Source organism: Helianthus annuus, chromosome 8, assembly GCF_002127325.2.
Source record: "Helianthus annuus cultivar XRQ/B chromosome 8, HanXRQr2.0-SUNRISE, whole genome shotgun sequence".
Lineage (NCBI taxonomy): Eukaryota > Viridiplantae > Streptophyta > Magnoliopsida > Asterales > Asteraceae > Helianthus > Helianthus annuus.
In genome coordinates, this window is record NC_035440.2 from 15,155,372 (window position 1) to 15,176,477 (window position 21,106).

Consider the following 21,106-nt stretch of genomic DNA (forward strand, 5'->3'; position numbering starts at 1 on the left):
GAGTCTGTAAATCCAGTATCCGGTGACTGAAGATATCAGTGTCAGACAGAACTGATAGCAACAGTTAAGGGGGAGTCTGTAAGTGCAGTTCCTGCCGGGTAATTGTTCTTTATCAGTTCTGGTTAAAGGTCAACAAAGTCAAAGCCAAGTCAACTCACTAGAATATGTGGTAAAAATTTCGTGAAGTTTCGTTATCGTATGAGAAAGTTATGACCAAAACCGTGCACGAAGGGCTAAATGCGTCAACGTCGAATTTCATGACTTTTCGGGTGAGCGCAAAGTTAACCAAGGACTTTACCATGTTTGTAAATGTCCCAAGGACCATAAAAATCAAGTTTGAGGGTCTAATGAGCATGATTGATAGCCAAAACCTCGTAACAAAGGACCAAGGATCAAAACTTCAACTTTTAAAAGAGATTGAGGATCAGATGGGGCTAGGCGTCACACCTAGGGCCCTAGGCGTGACGCGAGGCCTGCCCAGCGACAGAAATCTGGTTATTGCAGTTAAGGGCCTGATTCCGAGTTGTAACCAGCTGTTACCCACACTAAAGCTTCACCAATCAACTTACATGCATTTAGGGGCACTTGTATTCATCTTATAACCTCCCTAGACCTCTGTGGCAGCCTCACAACTCACCAAAATCTGCATAAAAGGGTCTTGAAGTAGTAAACCAAGAACACTTGCATTCTCAAAAATTCACAAGAGCAATTCTGGAGCTCTCTGGTCATCATCAAGGGTTCATAGGGCTTTATACTTGTTATTAGGACTCTTGTAAGTATTCATAACTCTTTCAAATTCGTTCTAGCTTAGTTATTCAACCGAAAGTCAATCCGTCGTAAATTTAGTTTGACTTTTCGATTAAACAAAAATGGCTTAGTCATTTCTCGAATTGAAAGTACCTACAAGTTGGTATTTATGTAGGTAACAAACCCTCAAAAGGGTATTTTCAGATTCTCACTCTAAGCATGATGATTGTCGAGTCAAAGCTTTTCTTAAAAAGTCAACAGAATGTGTTTTCGCAAAATTTAGCATAAATAGTAATGTAGGTCTCATGCAACCTGTTTGATCATCAAAATAACTTTGTAATTAATGTAAGAACATGTTTTATCATGATTAACTCGACAACTTTCAGTTTAAACCCGGATCGGAACCGAAAGCCTTATAAAATGACTTTTTCTTTGATTCTCGATTCGGATCCGTGCATGCATGTTTGAGATCTGCCTTAGAGCTTATTTTGGACCATTTTTATATATGTACAACTCTCTGAGATTTTAAGACTTGGTTCAACACTTGTCCGATTCATATGCATGTTACCGGTTATGCTTAAATATGACTATTTTGCCCTTTTTGCTATAAAACGTGATTTTTGAAAAATTGAAAGAGTAGAAACCTTTGTTACTGATTTATAAACTTGCACCAAAAATTTGATATCAGTTGGGGGTCCAGATTTAGAGTTATGCTCAATATCGTAAATCTAAAGCTTTATGTTAAATAAACGGCGTAATTAGCGTATAACCTATTTAAGCCCATTTTCTTTATATCAAACTTTTTACCCACTGATGTTATATAACATTTTGGGATTTTTGAAGATTTTTATTTAATTTTTGGCTGATCGTATCATGGGTCTCTAAGTTTAATTCGGTAGATACCAAATTTACCCTTTTTAGCCATAAAATGAGTTTTATAAATCTTTTTGACCCCAAACATTTTTCTGCTGATTTTATTTGTTAAATAAATTATTTTGAGCATTCTGGAAATATAAAAATATCAGCTTTCTTTTGAAAACCCGGAAACGGCTCTAAATCGCCTTTTTAAGCGTTTTTAACGCCTAGTATGCACTATAACCATATTAAACATATAAGGTTGATACCTACTGATATTTTTAGTATATTTTTATAAAATAACAGTAAGTATAAGTTTTTGAACTCAGGTTTCCAGTTTTGACACTTTTAGCCCTTGTGAAATTACCGAAATACCCCTAAGGTGCATAGTTTGATTTTAAATGATAAGTTTCGTATATGGGTCATACCCTACTGTTATAATATGTTAAATTAAGTATATTTACTGTATAAGTCAGACCTGTAACTCAGATTACAAATTTAACTCTTTTATAATCTTTTAAATGACCAAAATGCCCTTATGAGGCATAAATTGAGTTTAATTCCGTATGGGGCAAAATAGAAGTTATCTTACTGATATTATAACATATTTAAGGCATATTATCTCAGGAAACTTGCATATGACTCTTAAGGCTACCCGTAACGCTCTTTTAGCGTTCGGTTCGGTTTATGTAACTAGTTTGCATAAATTGACCGAAACGGGTCAAACATTATCATTTTTGTCTCAAAATCCAGAATGTATTTAGCATACCCATATTATACAAGTATCCAAGCTTGTCGGGTCTAAATCACGTTCTATCCGGTCTTCGCTTAATCGTGCGTTTGAACCGTATCGTCCTTTAAACTAACCGGTCTAAGCTTAGGCTTAAATAAAGATCCGTTAGGAATCTAATAGGTTATATAAACCTTTGTTCCAGAATAGAAGAACCAGTAAAAGCTACCTTCACTTGCTAGTTGTGATTTATACTTACCAAGGTAAATACTTTTAACTTATTTTCCCTATACGGGCTTGGGATACGGTATATAAAATACCGCTTGGTCCGGCATCGAATTCTTTAATCGAATAGAGGTTTACTTTATTGAGATGCCTTGTTTTGAATGTGTTTTATTGCTTAAAGCCTTTGGGGGGTTAATGACCATGTCCCGGATATCCTCGGCATTATCTTACGAGATAGCCACGACCTGAGCACGGGGTGTAGGCGTACACCTGTCAAGTGTATAACTCAATTTTTGTGGTGTGTCAATTGATCTTTAACCCGGCACGAACCGGGCTACTGAACGCATAAGTAACATGTAAATCCTTTACAAGATTATATAATATAATTATCCCAAGTTATAAAAATATTTTTATGCCATGTGCATTTAAATCAATTTTCAACCTTTTCAAAATGAGTCAGTTAAATTGTATTTACCAGTGTAAACTGACGTATTTTTCCCAAAAGGTTAAGTGCAGGTACTACACGTAATAGGCTGGCTGTCTTCTAGAGCGTCCACAATAAGTCTCGCCAGCTTGGATGACAATAAATCTGTTGAACAATATCTTATTTTTATTTTGATCCGCCTGTGGATCCATTTCAACTATTAGTGATATTTGATATTACATTCTATTAAAGTTGAAATGAATCTATCTTTGCTTCCGCTGTGCATTTATATATTGTGTTGTTTGTCTATGATGATGCCAACTACGTCACTATACTCCCCACCGGGCCCACCGGTGACACGTGGAAATTAGGGGTGTGACAGGTTGCTATCAGAGCCAACTCTGAGTGAATTAAACACTAGCCTTTTGTGTTTAATCTCAGTTACACAATTGCACATTCCTCGATTCTCGAGTCTAGACAAAGAACTTAGGAAATATCCAAAATTTGTTTTATTTTCTAGCTTTGTCTTATATATATATTTTGTTGTGTCACTTGTTTGATTTTTGACAGGTTCACAAAATGCCGCCACGTATGAGAGGAAGAGGAAGGGGACAAGGAGCATATGTAACCACAAACGACCATGAAGCCGGACCTTCGCACAGGCAAACACCTTCAGGCTCCCATAACACAGATGCTCAAAATCTGTGGAGGTCTTTTACTGAACCCGCAAGGCACTCGGTTTCACTGAGTACCTCACCTTCTATCCCACACTCCTTTGGGCCTCAATCAGAAAATGAGCCCCACAACTCTCACTAGTCCTATATTCCTCTCCAAGGACACCAATCACCCTTTGACCACCCATCACCTGTTTTCCAAGGCCTGTTCAACCCCGCTGACTACCTTGATGTGCCTATGTGTTTTAACCCACTTGGACCAGAAGACCATTTTCCTTGTGACAATGCGATGGACGTCGATGAAGATACCGATCCCTCAATGCCACCATCTGGAACTCCGAACCACCCTATCAAGATTTCTGATGGGTCACCTTTTGTGGGATCACCATACAATGGTCCCGACAGCTTTGAGGAGAAATTCAGGCAGTACGACTGGGCATTTACCCCTAGTTACCATAACTCTCCCCTGCACCAGCCGCAACACAGCTCTCCCTTGCACCTCCAGCAGCAGCAACAGCAGCCACATCAGCAGCAGAATCCTTCTGGGGATTCCCGACTTGTCGCGGTCACTCCACCGCCGCCACCACCTCCGGTGTTGCCTCCCCCGCCTCCAAGGCGGAGACGAACGAACGCACGGATGTCCACACGAGGGGGAATACGCATCGGCACCCCTCCACATTCAGGTAGCAGTCGGTACTCGCCACTTTACGAAGAACCAGAGATGGGAGAGTCTTCACATCCCGTCTCAGAAGTAACTTCTGCGCCAATCGTGCCACCGCCACCGCAGGATTTCGGAAACCCGATCCCCGCTTATACTAGTGTGGCAGCTTATAATCCCTTCGAACAGACGTACCCCACAGGTTATAACTTTACAGAGGATCCCTACTGGGTAGCTGCGAACTACAACTCTCTCAATCCGGAAGGTACCTTTGGAGGTCCCTGGGCTACGGGACAACCGACCTATGGATACCCACCATATGGATATCAGCAGCCGCAGCCTCCTCAACCACCACATTATCCGCCACCACCGCCGGCACCGATGATGTTGCCGCCACAAGTTCAAGAAATCCTTCAAGGGATAAATGATGTGCGACGTGAAATGCGGCATGAATTACGGGAAGATCGTCGGCATAATCGTGGGATGTTTAAGAAGATGGTGGATCTAATCAAGGGAAAAAGCAAGAAGGACTACTAAATCCTTTGTTTGCTAGTTATTTAATCATGTCCCTGCGAGGACATTTATTTCTGTACTTTGCCCCTGCGTGGGCATATTTTTCCTTTCTGTTCTACCCCTGCGTGGGTTTGTTTGTTTCTGTTGACCCCTGCGTGGGTTTGTTTGTTAGTTTAGCCCCTGCGTGGGTATGTTATTTGCGTAAAAGTCCCGTTTAGGGCAAACTCGTGTTAGTTAATTTTATTTGAAATGGTTAATTTAAGTTTTTCATTTTTAAATTATATGCATGAATATAATATACGAATAAATGAAAAGTAGCAATTTTTAATCTAATTTACCATTTTAATAATAAGAATCTTAAAAAGGTAAAACCTAGCTTGAATGTCATATTAAAGACCTGGCCAATATGGTAGAACCTGTTTAAAAAGATTCAAATCTCTGTTAACATCTGTAAACATGTTAACATTCTTGGCTAGTGTGATTCGCAAAAATCACACATGTCACCCTTTTAATAAATTATCCAAAATTTATATTATATATATATCTGATTGTGACATAATGCCTACGGGTTATAACTAATGTCATATAAAATAAAAAGGCAGCCGTGGTTTATAGACCCCCTACCAAGAAAAGGATTGATTGTTTTAATTATTCAAATTTTAATCCTATAGAATCTAAATTCCAATTTAGAAATTTGTCCAAGTGACTAGGCCTATTGTGCCAATATATATATTTCATTCTAAGGTAAAGTGGTTAATAAACAGTCCTGAATGAAATTAATTAACAAGTTAACTAATATGGCTCTTATTTACCACGGTTAATAAATCGTCAAGAACGATAATACTGTTTAGGCTTCTAAATAGACCTTGTCCTTACTTTTATGTAGCCCCTAAAGCTACATGGCTAAGTCTGAGGAAGTAAACAGTCATCCAGAGGAGGGCCCAGATAACACTAAGATACATATAACTGGTGCGGAGCTGCAAGCATTAGTGGAGAATGCTGTTACCAAAGCCATTGAAAGGCAATATAGCGAACCCAATAGGACCCGAAGTAGGACCCGGTCCGCGCCACATTCCAAGACCAAGGTTCATTCGGAGGCCCATAGCAAACCGCCCTCTAAGAAAGATGTATCTAAGAAAGATGAGCTCAAGAAGGATGATGAGCGACATTCATCCAACCAAAACAGTATCCCGTCAAGGAAGGTCGAGCATAAACCAGAACCGCGTGATAAGTCATGTACATACAAATACTTCGTCTCATGTAAACCCCGGGACTTTACTGGGGAGAAGGGAGCGGTTGACTGCATGACCTGGTTGGACGAAATGGATACAGTGGTAGATATCAGCGGGTATGCTGATCGGGATATAGTGAAGTACGTATCCCAACCGTTCAAAGGGGACGCATTGGCGTGGTGGAAATCTCTCTTACAAGCTGCCGGAAAGGCCACACTTTACAGTATGTCATGGGATCAGTTCGTAACCCTTATTAAAGAGAATTTTTGCCCACAACATGAAGTTGAAAGGATCGAGTCAGACTTCGTATCTTTGGTGATGAAGAATCTAGACTGCCAGGCATACCTCACCACTTTCAATACTCTATCTCGATCGATTCCATACTTGGTAACCCCAGAGCCGAAAAGGATTGCCCGTTTCATTGGGGGGTTAGCCCCTGAGATTAAGGCAAGTGTTAAGGCATCGAGGCCTACAACTTTCAGATCAGTAGCTGATCTATCCCTCTCTCTCACCCAGGACGTAGTCAGGTTGAGAGCACTTAGGAACTCGGAAGAGAATAAGAGAAAGCGTGAGGACGATACCTCACGGAGATCGGAGAAGAGACACCGAGGGAATAACGACCACAGGAAAGGGTCGGGATTTAAGAGAGATGGGCAACAATCAGGGGATAAGCCCAAATGCAAAACCTGCAAAAAGAATCATTTTGGGAAATGTCGCTTAGAGTCGAAATCGCCACTACTAGAAAATAAGCCTAATGCAACCTTTTAGAAGCAACCTTTTTCAAAAGAGTTGCATTTGACCCTAATGCAACTTCATTGGACATAAAGGTTGCATTAGAAGATCTAATGCAACCATTTTCATAAAAGGTTGCAAAATTACTTGAATTTGCAACCTTTTTCTTATAAGGTTACCAATTTTATTGAAATTTGCAACTTTTATTACAAGGGTTGCATTGTTAATCTTATACTAAAAGATTATATTGCTAAAAGTAAATTCACAAATTCTTTGCAATAAACATATTCTTGTTCTAACACTTATGTTAAACATGAACTTCTTGATTTTTTCTATTATATGATTTAACAACAATTGTCTTCTTTTGCGAAATTCTTAGTTTAGCTCATTGTCCATTCATTTGAGTTGTTCATTTCACTTTGGAACTTGATACTTTGCGTTGCAGTCCCTAAACACATATACATTCTAATTTAGAACATAAACATTTATAGATCTTGCTGACTAACAATGAACTGCATGTTTAAAAGATATTCAATGGCTTTAATGATCCACCATTGCCCAAATTATTTCGTTATCTTTGCACCCAATCATCCACCAACTAGTCCTTTGCTTCCAACCTATACCATAAAAAAACTAAAGGAAAAATAAGTCAATATTACAGCATGTGTAATCACTTATACTATTATATTTAGTTTACGCAAAGCATGGGAGATTTGGGGTTGTTCCACTTATATTTAAGTAATACAACACATATAAATAGTATAGATATATATATATAATATTTTTTAAAAAAACTAAATATAATATTTAGTTATTAACTAGTATTTTTGACCAATGCTTTGCGACGAGACTGTTAAACCGAACAAAAAGTACACGTAAAAACGTTGACCCACACACGCACGTCGCGGCTTGTTAACTCGCAAAAATTAGTCTGAGGCGTAAAACATATAGAAATATAACTAGCTCGGCTCAAGCTCGATAAGGTTCAGCTCACTTTAAGCTTATTCTCGAGCCGATCCCGAGTAGCTCGCGAGCCGCTCGACTCGTTTGCGCCCCTAACCAAACCTCATGACCATTTTGTCAGTTTACTAACTCATGTATTTTTTATTTCCATCTCTTTTCAATCTCAAAATTTTAGATTTCCGCCCTCCCGCCCCCACCCCCACCCCCAAATTTAACCGGGTGTGATTCTCCCACTCTCCCTCTAAATCTGGATCGATTCCCAAATCTTTAACCACCTATTGAGGATGCCCATTCATCCTCCTTTTTGCAGCCTCTTCATTCTCAATCTGGATGTCAGGTTCAAAACTTTTTATTATTATAAACTGGTTGATATTTGGTGCCCTAATTTCTGAAGATTCATTTCACGTGTAGGTTAGAAAGGATCTTGAAATCACCTTCATCATATACTCAAAAATTTTGAATCGCTTGGAGTCGACTTTAGGTCGCTTCATTATGGATAGCATAGAAAGGGGAAGGCGAAGTCGGGTGTAGGCTCCTGGAAGTGATGTCTTCTAATGCACTCAATCGACCTCGGTTCTATCCATAAGGCACTGAATCTTACCACACACCCACTTTCAGAACCTTTTTTTCTATTAAAAGGACCAGGTAATGATCTATCCATGCTCATTCTGGTAGTTGTATACTATACCGAAGAAAACTAATGTGAATTGAACAATTTTATAACAGACTCAACTAAGTGTAAACATTGCTTATCACCTGTATTTTTTTCGTTTGTCATGTTATTCAAAAAATCAGTTTTGAATGATGCTTGTGTGAATCAATTCAAAATGATGTCAGAAAAGATTGTTTGGTTGAACCAAGAGAGGAGCTTTATTCAGGTACAAATTAAGCCCCTGCTTCCTTAATTTTAAGGGCCCTCAATTTGCATTATGTAATACAAATTATGACTGGAAATAAAGAGAGAAACTAAGACAACTAAGACAGGTTACCATGAATCTGTACCAGAGGGATTGAGGCTACAGAGATACAAAGTGAAACAATGGAGATGGAGGTTCAATTTCCGAAAAGCAGGTATTCATCCATTGATTTATAACACACTTTTAATTTATTTATTTTTTTGAACGGTGAGAATCTTTAACAGTTGAGAGAGAGAGAGAGAGATCTCACTCCCTCCCAAACAGAGGGCCCTAAAGTGCTCGGAATTGGTGGTGGACTCGGGTTACTCTCGGAATACTTCGTTTGTCCAGCGGGTGCCCCAAAAGTGCTTGAGATTGATTCTGTTGGCTCTTAAAAAAAAGAGGGCCCTAACACACTTCTAATTTATGAAGTTCAGAGATCTAAATCTCTGTGTATAGCATTTAATTTTAATAACAGTGAATACTTCGCTACTGGTGCAAACGAGTCGAGTTGCTCATGAGCTACTTGAGATCGGCTTGTTGATAACTTGAATTGAGCCCGAGCTTAATCTTTCATCAACGGTAATTTCATAAAAGAGCTCGAGCTTGAGCCTACTTGCGAGCCTAAACAAGCTTTTTATTTTTATAATGATTATTTGATATATCTATATAATAGTTATTAGTATATAGAGAATTAAGATAAAGTTAATTAAATAGTATATACTATCTTTTATATAAAAACTATAATTATTAATATATATGTAAATAATTACAAAATGTCCAAATAAAGTAATTATATTGATAATATATAATAAAGGAGTTGCGCCCAAACATGTAAAGCTACCCATAAACCAGGCTTGAGCTTTAATGACCATGAGCTCTCTTCAATCAAATGATCCAAGCTTGAGCGGCCCTATATAGCTTGGCTCGGCTTGTTTACACCCCTAACCATGAATACCCATGTCCATGTTGTACAAAATACAAACTATGATGCTATTATTTCTATGTAAGATTTGCAGGAAGGTGGAAGCAATTTTAAAACCATGGGTGGTTCACAGGGGAAAGAATTGGTTTATAGGCTTGAAGGGCTTTATTATAAAGATAAAAAGTTTTATTATTTCTATTTTTTTGCTGGTACAATCATCGTTCTTTCATTGATGGTTCATGAGGTTTGTCTTATTTTTTATACATTAATATTTTTTATTGATACTAATTTTGTTATTGCTCTTGCCAAATCATTAACAACCCAAAAATTTGATTTTCTTATACAAAAAGATTATGTTTTTGAGTGCAGATGGATTACAAGATTTTGAAGAACCTAAGGATGCGAGGATGCACGATAAGCAAAGTGGGAATTTGCTAAAGAAGAGTAGATGTTTACGGGTCAGTTATCAATTTTTTGTACTTTTTGTTATCAATTAGAACTTTTAGGGGTGTTGTTGGGTTTCTAGTTATTCGGGTCGGCTTAAATGGGCATTTTTAGTTTGAAAGTGTAGCTGATACCTGAACTATATTACATATTGTGTTCTCGAGTTTAGGGTCGGGTAGGCGTATGGGTTGGAAAATGTCATTTCCTATTTTGTAGTTTTACAATATGAGGGTGTTCTTTAAACGATAATTTGATAAAATGATTATTCTCAATGATATAAAAATATAGACCGCAAAAACCCTAAAAGTTTATGCAATAGAGGATGAAAGAAACTAGTATATCTTTCCTTTATTTTTTACTCTGTTATCTGCTTTAAAATTGTTTAAAGAAGCTTATACATCAGTATGTTCTTTTCTTGTGTAGTTAGGTAATTGCTTTACATGTGGTCTTTCTACCTTTTAGTTGTGAGTCTGCAACTCATTATTTTTTACGAGTTCCGTTATACAACAGACAAAAATATGGAACCTTAAAACTAGATCGGGTTAATTGTGTGCACTCAAATTTAAAATTTCATACCGTATAACCAGACTGATAATGCTACAGGTAAACCAATTACATGTATTTTTAACCCTGGCCTACATGTATTGATCTTTTTGAATCCTAAACGAGTCAGTCCGTTTATTCAGGTATCAGTTATCTTTGAAAGGCCTAATAAGTAAGAACTACAATATTTTAACATGACTGTTAGACATGGTTTAGATTATATATATGATGTTATTCATGGTTCTCTTTGTGTCAAACTTTACATATTTTTTAAAAGTATTTGGCTTGCTTTAACATTACTGATTTTTGCTGAAACTCATTTTGATCTGAAGCACTATGACCATTTATGAAGGTTAGGCGACGATAAATGACTTTTTAGAAAGTATCATAGATCCATTATGTGTTGACTTGTAAAAGTCAATTTTTTTGTTCTATGGTTCGAATCAGTTGACATTTAGCAACTTCGATGTGATAGTAAAATGTATATATAACTTCACATCGTAACATATCTCTGAAATTAGAAAAAAACAGGGGTATTACTATAGGTTATGTAATATATGGTTCTTGCTATCTTCTTTTTGCCTTGTTTCTTGGCTGTTGTTTTCAACAAGCAACTTATAATTCTAGGTTATTGGTTGCTGTTTTTTTTTTAATATTTTCTTATTCTTTTTATTAAGGAACAAATGATGAACTACAAAATGGAAGTGATTTGGTGGAATAAGGAGTATGATGGCGATGTTCGACTTTACGGGAGTCGTGTTACTAAAAAATGATGAAGAAAATGGATGGCGGTGAGGAACCATACATGATTCCGGGTGTACTTATGGAAACATTCAAAGGGAGCTTTAAGTTGAGAAGACACAATTGCTTGAAATGCGAAAAGAAATTGAAGATGACCATCGAAGGAAAAAAAGTTAAGGTAGAAGCTATGTAGAAAGATTTTGACAACAAGCGATCGAACTTTGAAGCTATTGCAATATATTATAGAAAAGCTACCTATTGGAGTACTTCAATATCCTAGAGATGAGTAGAGGTGTTTGTTACTTTATATAATTGTAATTAAAAATTTATTTTGATTAAATTGTTATTTTGACTTTACACTATGTTAGATTATGATTTAGTATTATCTATTTTATTTATGTTATTGTGTTGTGTAATTGAGTGATTATTGCATATTAATAGAATTTTTTGTAATTCAAACAATAATGTTATAAAGTTGCATTTGATTGAAACAAGGGTTGCATTTTTTGTAACTAAAATCTTATAAAAGTGTTGCATATGATGTAAATAAAGGTTGCATTTAAATGTAGCAAAGGTTGCATTTGAGTGTTAAAAAGTTGCATTAGCATTTAAAAAAGGTTGCATCTAAGTGTTAAAAAAGGTTGCATTAGCATGTAAAAAAGTTGCGTCAAAAAAGGTTGCATTTGAATAGAATATGCAACCCTTTTAAAAAAGGTTGCATTATCCAACAAAAAAGTTGCATTAGGTCTAATGCAACTTCACCTAATGCAGCCCTTGATAAAAGGTTGCATTAAGCCTAATGCAACCTTTTCAAGGCCTAATGCAACCTTTTACGTGGGTTGCATTAGCTTCATTTTCTTGTAGTGCGCAGTCCCACACGAGACCCTGTGGAATCTGCAAATCTACTGATCATACGACTTTGAAGTGTAAGGGTCTGAAGGATGCAACATGTTACGGTTGCAAGGAGAAAGGGCACATAAAGTCTAATTGCCCAAAGAACGCTAAGAAAGCCAATGATGGAAAGAAGACCAATGCAAGAGTCTTCAAGATGGACGCTAAGGAAGCAGTTCAAGATGACAACGTGATTACAGGTACCTTTCTTGTAAACGATATTTTTGCTAGAGTATTGTTTGATTTAGGAGCAGATAAGTCTTTTGTAGATAATAAGTTCTGTGAATTGTTGAAATTACCTGTAAAAGCCTTAAGTGTGAAGTATGAGGTGGAATTAGCTGATGGAACCATAGAAACCGCCTCAACTGTTTTAGATGGATGTGTTATATCCATTAGGAATCACTCTTTTCCATTATCCTTACTTCCCTTTAAGCTAGCCGGTTTTGATATAGTGATAGGTATGGATTGGTTGTCACACAACCAAGCCCAGATTATGTGCAACAGAAAGCAAGTAGTAGTTAAAACTCCGTCTGGTGAGTCACTCACTATCCAAGGAGATACCCAGCATGGATTGCCTGAGCAAGTGTCCATGCTCAAGGCATCCAGATGTCTGCAGAAGGGTTGTGTCATTTACATGGTAGAAGTTACTGTTGATGAGCCAAAGCCAAGGATTGAAGATATCCCTGTCATTTCGGAATACCCTGAAGTGTTTCCGGAAGAACTACCTGGCTTACCGCCGGATAGGCAAGTGGAGTTTCGAATTGACATCATACCGGGTGCGGCGCAGTAGCGAGAGCACCATATAGGTTGGCACCAACAGAGATGAAGGAGTTAAGGGCGCAGTTAGATGATCTGTTAGCTAAAGTTTTTATTAGACCTAGCTCGTCTCCTTGGGGAGCGCCGATTTTGTTTGTCAAAAAGAAGGATGGATCGATGCGTCTGTGCATCGATTATCGCGAGCTTAATAAAGTCACTATAAAGAATAGGTATCCTTTGCCTAGGATCGACGATCTGTTCGATCAGTTACAAGGAGCAAGCTACTTTTCAAATATCGACTTGAGATCGGGCTATCACCAGCTGAAGGTCAAGGATGAAGATGTACACAAGACGGCGTTTAGGACTCGTTATGGACATTACGAGTTCCTAGTGATGCCTTTTGGGCTCACTAACGCACTAGCCGCATTCATGGACCTCATGAATCGCGTCTGCAAGCCTTATCTGGATAAATTCGTCATCGTCTTTATTGACGACATCCTTATCTACTCAAAGAACCAGGCTGACCACGAGAAACACCTTCGTTGTATTCTCAAACTTCTACATCATGAGAAACTCTATGCCAAATTTTCAAAGTGCGAATTTTGGCTTCGAGAAGTCCAATTCCTTGGACATGTGGTAAGTGAGCATGGTATTCAAGTGGATCCCGCTAAGGTAGAAGCAGTTATGAATTGGCAAGAGCCAAAGACACCTACCGGGATTCGCAGTTTTCTAGGATTGGCAGGATACTATAGGCGATTCATCGAAAATTTTTCAAGGATTGCTGCGCCCCTAACTTCGTTGACACGTAAGAAGATCAAGTTTGATTGGGGCCCTAAGCAGCAGGAATCCTTTGACGTTCTGAAGAAGAAGTTGAGCAATGCACCAGTATTAACATTGCCCGATGGTATGGAAGAATTTGTGGTGTATTGCGATGCATCACACACTGGCATGGGCTGTGTACTCATGCAGAGAGGCAAGGTCATTGCCTACGCATCACGACAGCTAAAGGTGCACGAGAAAAACTACACCACCCACGACTTGGAACTGGGTGCCGTCGTATTTGCATTGAAACTTTGGAGACATTACTTGTATGGGACAAAATGTGTAATCTATTCGGATCACAAGAGCCTTCAACATTTGTTCAATCAGAAGGAATTGAACATGCGACAAAGACGATGGATGGAAACTTTAAATGATTACGACTGTGAGATAAGATACCATCCAGGCAAGGCGAATGTAGTTGCTGACGCCTTAAGCAGAAAAGAAAGAGTAAAGCCGATAAGAATCAATGCCAAGCGCATAGAAATAAGGAATAATTTGAACGAAAGGGTGTTAGCTGCACAGAAGGAAGCTGTGTTGGAAGCTAACTATCCTGAAGAAAAGCTAGGAGTAACTGAGGAGCAGTTATCCTATGACAAGGACGGAACGCTAAGACTGAATGGACGAATATGGGTTCCAGTTTACGGGGGACTTCGAGATGTTATCATCCAGGAAGCCCACAGCTCCAAATATTCCGTTCATCCTGGAGCTGATAAGATGTACCAGGATCTGAAGGCAAACTACTGGTGGATTGGTTTGAAAAAGTCTGTAGCTGCGCATGTAGCTAAATATTTGACTTGTGCGCAAGTCAAAGCTGAGCATCAGAAGCCGTCAGGTTTGCTTCAACAACCTGAAATTCCCACGTGGAAGTGGGAGATGGTGACAATGGATTTCATCACCAAATTACCCAAGACAAGGAAGGGAAACGATACTATATGGGTTATAGTAGATAGGCTAACCAAGTCAGCACATTTTCTTCCCATTAAGGAAACTTACAGCTCTGACATGTTAGCTGAATTGTATGTGGATAAGATCGTAGCTCTACATGGTGTACCAGTGTCGATTATCTCTGACCGAGATACCAGATACACCTCTCATTTTTGGAAGAGTTTCCAACAGTCTTTGGGTACGCGCTTAAACTTTAGTACGGCTTACCATCCGCAGACAGACGGACAGAGTGAGCGTACCATCCAAACATTGGAAGACATGCTTCGAGCATGTGTGATTGATTTAGGTGGCAGTTGGGATAACCACCTACCATTGATAGAGTTCTCCTACAACAATAGCTACCATACTAGTATTAAGGCTGCGCCTTTCGAAGCATTATATGGTAGGAAATGCAGAACACCCATCTGTTGGGCAGAAGTAGGAGAAGTTCAGTTATCAGGACCAGATTTGGTTTTTGAAACCACGGACAAGATCGTCCAGATTCGCGATCGCTTGAAAGCTGCCCAGGATAGGCAGAAAAGCTACGCTGATCCAAAGCGTAAGCCTTTTCACTTCGAAGTAGGTGACAAAGTATTGCTTAAGGTATCACCCTGGAAGGGAGTGATGCGATTTGGTAAGAAAGGTAAGCTGAGCCCAAGATACATAGGACCTTTTGAGGTTATCGAACGCGTCGGATCAGTTGCCTATAAGCTAAACTTACCGGAAAAGCTTAGTAGTATACATAATGTGTTCCACATCTGTAATCTGAAGAAGTGTTTCGCTGACGAATCACTGGTCATACCGCATACAGATATACACATTGATGAAAGCTTGAAGTTTGTGGAAAAACCATTGTCGATTGAGGATCGACAGGTGAAGAAGCTTCGAAGGAAGTATATACCTATTGTTAAGGTCAAATGGGATGCCCGTAGAGGTCCCGAATACACATGGGAGGTAGAATCCACGATGCAAGAGAAATACCCTCATTTGTTCCAGTAAATCTCGAGGTCGAGATTTCTTTTAAGGGGGTGAGGATGTAACACCTCGGGAATTTGCGTCCAATAATGCATTGACACGTGGCATAGGCTTTGGATATGCGAAAACATACTTTAGAGGGACTAAAGTTGTCAAACAGTGAAACTATGGAAAATAAGGGTCCAAAGTGTCAACAATGGAAAAATAGGCTCTACAATAACCCTACATGGTGCTTATAACCCTAAGCGGATAAATCATGGATCATACGAAGCGGAAAATGTAAGAAAGTGAGGAATTACAAACTACAGGGGCTAAACGTGTCAACATGTTGAATTTATACCTCCGAGTGATCTTTTGGCAAACCCGAAGCTTTGTAATGATAAAATATACTCACTAGAAAGTTATGACCAAAACCGTGCACGAAGGGCTAAATGCGTCAACGTCGAATTTCATGACTTTTCGGGTGAGCGCAAAGTTAACCAAGGACTTTACCATGTTTGTAAATGTCCCAAGGACCATAAAAATCAAGTTTGAGGGTCTAATGAGCATGATTGATAGCCAAAACCTCGTAACAAAGGACCAAGGATCAAAACTTCAACTTTTAAAAGAGATTGAGGATCAGATGGGGCTAACCTAGGGCCCTAGGCGTGACGCGAGGCCTGCCCAGCGACAGAAATCTGGTTATTGCAGTTAAGGGCCTGATTCCGAGTTGTAACCAGCTGTTACCCACACTAAAGCCTCACCAATCAACTTACATGCATTTAGGGGCACTTGTATTCATCTTATAACCGCCCTAGACCTCTGTGGCAGCCTCACAACTCACCAAAATCTGCATAAAAGGGTCTTGAAGTAGTAAACCAAGAACAGTTGCATTCTCAAAAATTCACAAGAGCAATTCTGGAGCTCTCTGGTCATCATCAAGGGTTCATAGGGCTTTCTACTTGTTATTAGGACTCTTGTAAGTATTCATAACTCTTTCAAATTCGTTCTAGCTTAGTTATTCAACCGAAAGTCAATCCGTCGTAAATTTAGTTTGACTTTTCGATTAAACAAAAATGGCTTAGTCATTTCTCGAATTGAAAGTACCTACAAGTTGGTATTTATGTAGGTAACAAACCCTCAAAAGGGTATTTTCAGATTCTCACTCTAAGCATGATGATTGTCGAGTCAAAGCTTTTCTTAAAAAGTCAACAGAATGTGTTTTCGCAAAATTTAGCATAATTAATGTAAGAACATGTTTTATCATGATTAACTCGACAACTTTCAGTTTAAACCCGGATCGGAACCGAAAGCCTTATAAAATGACTTTTTCTTTGATTCTCGATTCGGATCCGTGCATGCATGTTTGAGATCTGCCTTAGAGCTTATTTTGGACCATTTTTATATATGTACAACTCTCTGAGATTTTAAGACTTGGTTCAACACTTGTCCGATTCATATGCATGTTACCGGTTATGCTTAAATATGACTATTTTGCCCTTTTTGCTATAAAACGTGATTTTTGAAAAAGTGAAAGAGTAGAAACCTTTGTTACTGATTTATAAACTTGCACCAAAAATTTGATATCAGTTGGGGGTCCAGATTTAGAGTTATGCTCAATATCGTAAATCTAAAGCTTTATGTTAAATAAACGGCGTAATTAGCGTATAACCTATTTAAGCCCATTTTCTTTATATCAAACTTTTTACCCACTGATGTTATATAATATTTTGGGATTTTTGAAGATTTTTATTTAATTTTTGGCTGATCGTATCATGGGTCTCTAAGTTTAATTCGGTAGATACCAAATTTACCCTTTTTAGCCATAAAATGAGTTTTATAAATCTTTTTGACCCCAAACCTTTTTCTACTGATTTTATTTGTTAAATAAATTATTTTGAGCATTCTGGAAATATAAAAATATCAGCTTTCTTTTGAAAACCCGAAAACGGCTCTAAATCGCCTTTTTAAGCGTTTTTAACGCCTAGTATGCACTATAACCATATTAAACATATAAGGTTGATACCTACTGATATTTTTAGTATATTTTTATAAAATAACAGTAAGTATAAGTTTTTGAACTCAGGTTTCCAGTTTTGACACTTTTAGCCCTTGTGAAATTACCGAAATACCCCTAAGGTGCATAGTTTGATTTTAAATGATAAGTTTCGTATATGGGTCATACCCTACTGTTATAATATGTTAAATTAAGTATATTTACTGCATAAGTCAGACCTGTAACTCAGATTACAAATTTAACTCTTTTATAATCTTTTAAATGACCAAAATGCCCTTATGAGGCATAAATTGAGTTTAATTCCGTATGGGGCAAAATAGAAGTTATCTTACTGATATTATAACATATTTAAGGCATATTATCTCAGGAAACTTGCATATGACTCTTAAGGCTACCCGTAACGCTCTTTTAGCGTTCGGTTCGGTTTATGTAACTAGTTTGCATAAATTGACCGAAACGGGTCAAACATTATCATTTTTGTCTCAAAATCCAGAATGTATTTAGCATACCCATATTATACAAGTATCCAAGCTTGTCGGGTCTAAATCACGTTCTATCCGGTCTTCGCTTAATCGTGCGTTTGAACCGTATCGTCCTTTAAACTAACCGGTCTAAGCTTAGGCTTAAATAAAGATCCGTTAGGAATCTAATAGGTTATATAAACCTTTGTTCCAGAATAGAAGAACCAGTAAAAGCTACCTTCACTTGCTAGTTGTGATTTATACTTACCAAGGTAAATACTTTTAACTTATTTTCCCTATACGGGCTTGGGATACGGTATATAAAATACCGCTTGGTCCGGCATCGAATTCTTTAATCGAATAGAGGTTAAATTTATTGAGATGCCTTGTTTTGATTGTGTTTTATTGCTTAATGCCTTTGGGGGGTTAATGACCATGTCCCGGATATCCTCGGCATTATCTTACGAGATAGCCACGACCTGAGCACGGGGTGTAGGCGTACACCTGTCAAGTGTATAACTCAATTTTTGTGGTGTGTCAATTGATCTTTAACCCGGCACGAACCGGGCTACTGAACGTATAAGTAACATGTAAATCCTTTACAAGATTATATAATATAATTATCCCAAGTTATAAAAATATTTTTATGCCATGTGCATTTAAATCAATTTTCAACCTTTTCAAAATGAGTCAGTTAAATTGTATTTACCAGTGTAAACTGACGTATTTTTCCCAAAAGGTTAAGTGCAGGTACTACACGTAATAGGCTGGCTGTCTTCTAGAGCGTCCACAATAAGTCTCGCCAGCTTGGATGACAATAAATCTGTTGAACAATATCTTATTTTTATTTTGATCCGCTTGTGGATCCGTTTCAACTATTAGTGATATTTGATATTACATTCTATTAAAGTTGAAATGAATCTATCTTTGCTTCCGCTGTGCATTTATATATTGTGTTGTTTGTCTATGATGATGCCAACTACGTCACTATACTCCCCACCGGGCCCACCGGTGACATGTGGAAATTAGGGGTGTGACAGGTTGGTATCAGAGCCAACTCTGAGTGAATTAAACACTAGCCTTTTGTGTTTAATCTCAGTTACACAATTGCACATTCCTCGATTCTCGAGTCTAGACAAAGAACTTAGGAAATATCCAAAATTTGTTTTATTTTCTAGCTTTGTCTTATATATATATTTTGTTGTGTCACTTGTTTGATTTTTGACAGGTTCACAAAATGCCGCCACGTATGAGAGGAAGAGGAAGGGGACAAGGAGCATATGTAGCCCCAAACGACCATGAAGCCGGACCTTCGCACAGGCGAACACCTTCAGGCTCCCATAACACAGATGCTCAAAATCTGTGGAGGTCTTTTACTGAACCCGCAAGGCACTCGGTTTCACTGAGTACCTCACCTTCTATCCCACACTCCTTTGGGCCTCAATCAGAAAATGAGCCCCACAACTCTCACCAGTCCTATATTCCTCTCCAAGGACACCAATCACCCTTTGACCACCCATCACCTGTTTTCCAAGGCCTGTTCAACCCCGCTGACTACCTTGATGTGCCTATGTGTTTTAACCCACTTGGACCAGAAGACCATTTTCCTGGTGACAATGCGATGGACGTCGATGAAGATACCGATCCCTCAATGCCACCATCTGGAACTCCGAACCACCCTATCGAGATTTCTGATGGGTTACCTTTTGTGGGATCACCATACAATGGTCCCGACAGCTTTGAGGAGAAATTCAGGCAGTACGACTGGGCATTTACCCATAGTTACCATAACTCTCCCCTGCACCAGCCGCAACACAGCTCTCCCTTGCACCTCCAGCAGCAGCAACAGCAGCCACAGCAGCAGCAAAATCCTTCTGGGGATTCCCGACTTGTCGCGGTCACTCCACCGCCGCCACCACCTCCGGTGTTGCCTCCCCCGCCTCCAAGTCGGAGACGAACGAATGCACGGATTTCCACACGAGGGGGAATACGCATCGGCACCCTTCCACATTCAGGTAGCAGTCGGTACTCGCCACTTCACGAAGAACCAGAGATGGGAGAGTCTTCACATCCCGTCTCAGAAGTAACTTCTGCGCCAATCGTGCCACCGCCACCGCAGGATTTCGGAAACCCGATCCCCGCTTATACTAGTGCGGCACCTTATAATCCCTTCGAACAGACGTACCCCACAGGTTATAACTTTACAGAGGATCCCTACTGGGTAGCTGCGAACTACAACTCTCTCAATCCGGAAGGTACCTTTGGAGGTCCCTGGGCTACGGGACAACCGACCTATGGATACCCACCATATGGATATCAGCAGCCGCAGCCTCCTCAACCACCGCATTATCCGCCACCACCGCCGGCACCGATGATGTCGCCGCCACAAGTTCAAGAAATCCTTCAAGGGATAAATGATGTGCGACGTGAAATGCGGCATGAATTACGGGAAGATCGTCGGCATAATCGTGGGATGTTTAAGAAGATGGTGAATCTAATCAAGGGAAAAAGTAAGAAGGACTACTAAATCCTTTGTTTGCTAGTTATTTAATCATGTCCCTGCGAGGACATTTATTTCTGTACTCTGCCCCTGCGTGGGCATATTTTTCCTTTCTGTTCTACCCCTGCGTGGGTTTGTTTGTTTCTGTTTGACCCCTGCGTGGGTTTGTTTGTTAGTTTAGCCCCTGCGTGGGTATGTTATTTGCGTAAAAGTCCCGTTTAGGGCAAACTCGTGTTAGTTAATTTTATTTGAAATGGTTAATTTAAGTTTTTCATTTTTAAATTATATGCATGAATATAATATACGAATAAATGAAAAGTAGCAATTTTTAATCTAATTTACCATTTTAATAATAAGAATCTTAAAAAGGTAAAACCTAGCTTGAATGTCATATTAAAGACCTGGCCAATATGGTAGAACCTGTTTAAAAAGATTCAAATCTCTGTTAACATCTGTAAACATGTTAACATTCTTGGCTA

At 38.8% G+C, this 21,106-nt stretch overlaps 1 protein-coding gene and 1 long non-coding RNA gene across 7 annotated transcripts; both read left to right on the forward strand.

Annotated features, from left to right (window-relative positions):
* Window positions 1-7,947: 7,947 nt before the first annotated feature.
* Window positions 7,948-11,705, forward strand: LOC110872204. 6 transcript variants are annotated; one of them, XR_004864727.1, is made up of 8 exons: window positions 7,948-8,090; window positions 8,165-8,398; window positions 8,549-8,631; window positions 8,738-8,824; window positions 8,895-9,231; window positions 9,669-9,818; window positions 9,944-10,032; window positions 11,239-11,700. It is a non-coding gene; the product is annotated as an uncharacterized LOC110872204 (long non-coding RNA). The 6 variants fall into 6 exon arrangements; XR_002554279.1 differs by having other exon boundaries at window positions 8,895-9,818; window positions 11,239-11,705; XR_002554283.1 differs by having other exon boundaries at window positions 8,759-8,824; window positions 8,895-9,818; window positions 11,239-11,705.
* Window positions 11,706-19,748: 8,043 nt separating this feature from the next.
* LOC110869639 (extensin-like) lies at window positions 19,749-20,654 on the forward strand. Its single transcript, XM_022118878.1, has one exon. It carries the CDS (start codon window positions 19,749-19,751, stop codon window positions 20,652-20,654), a length of 906 nt encoding a protein of 301 aa, XP_021974570.1.
* Window positions 20,655-21,106: the final 452 nt, after the last annotated feature.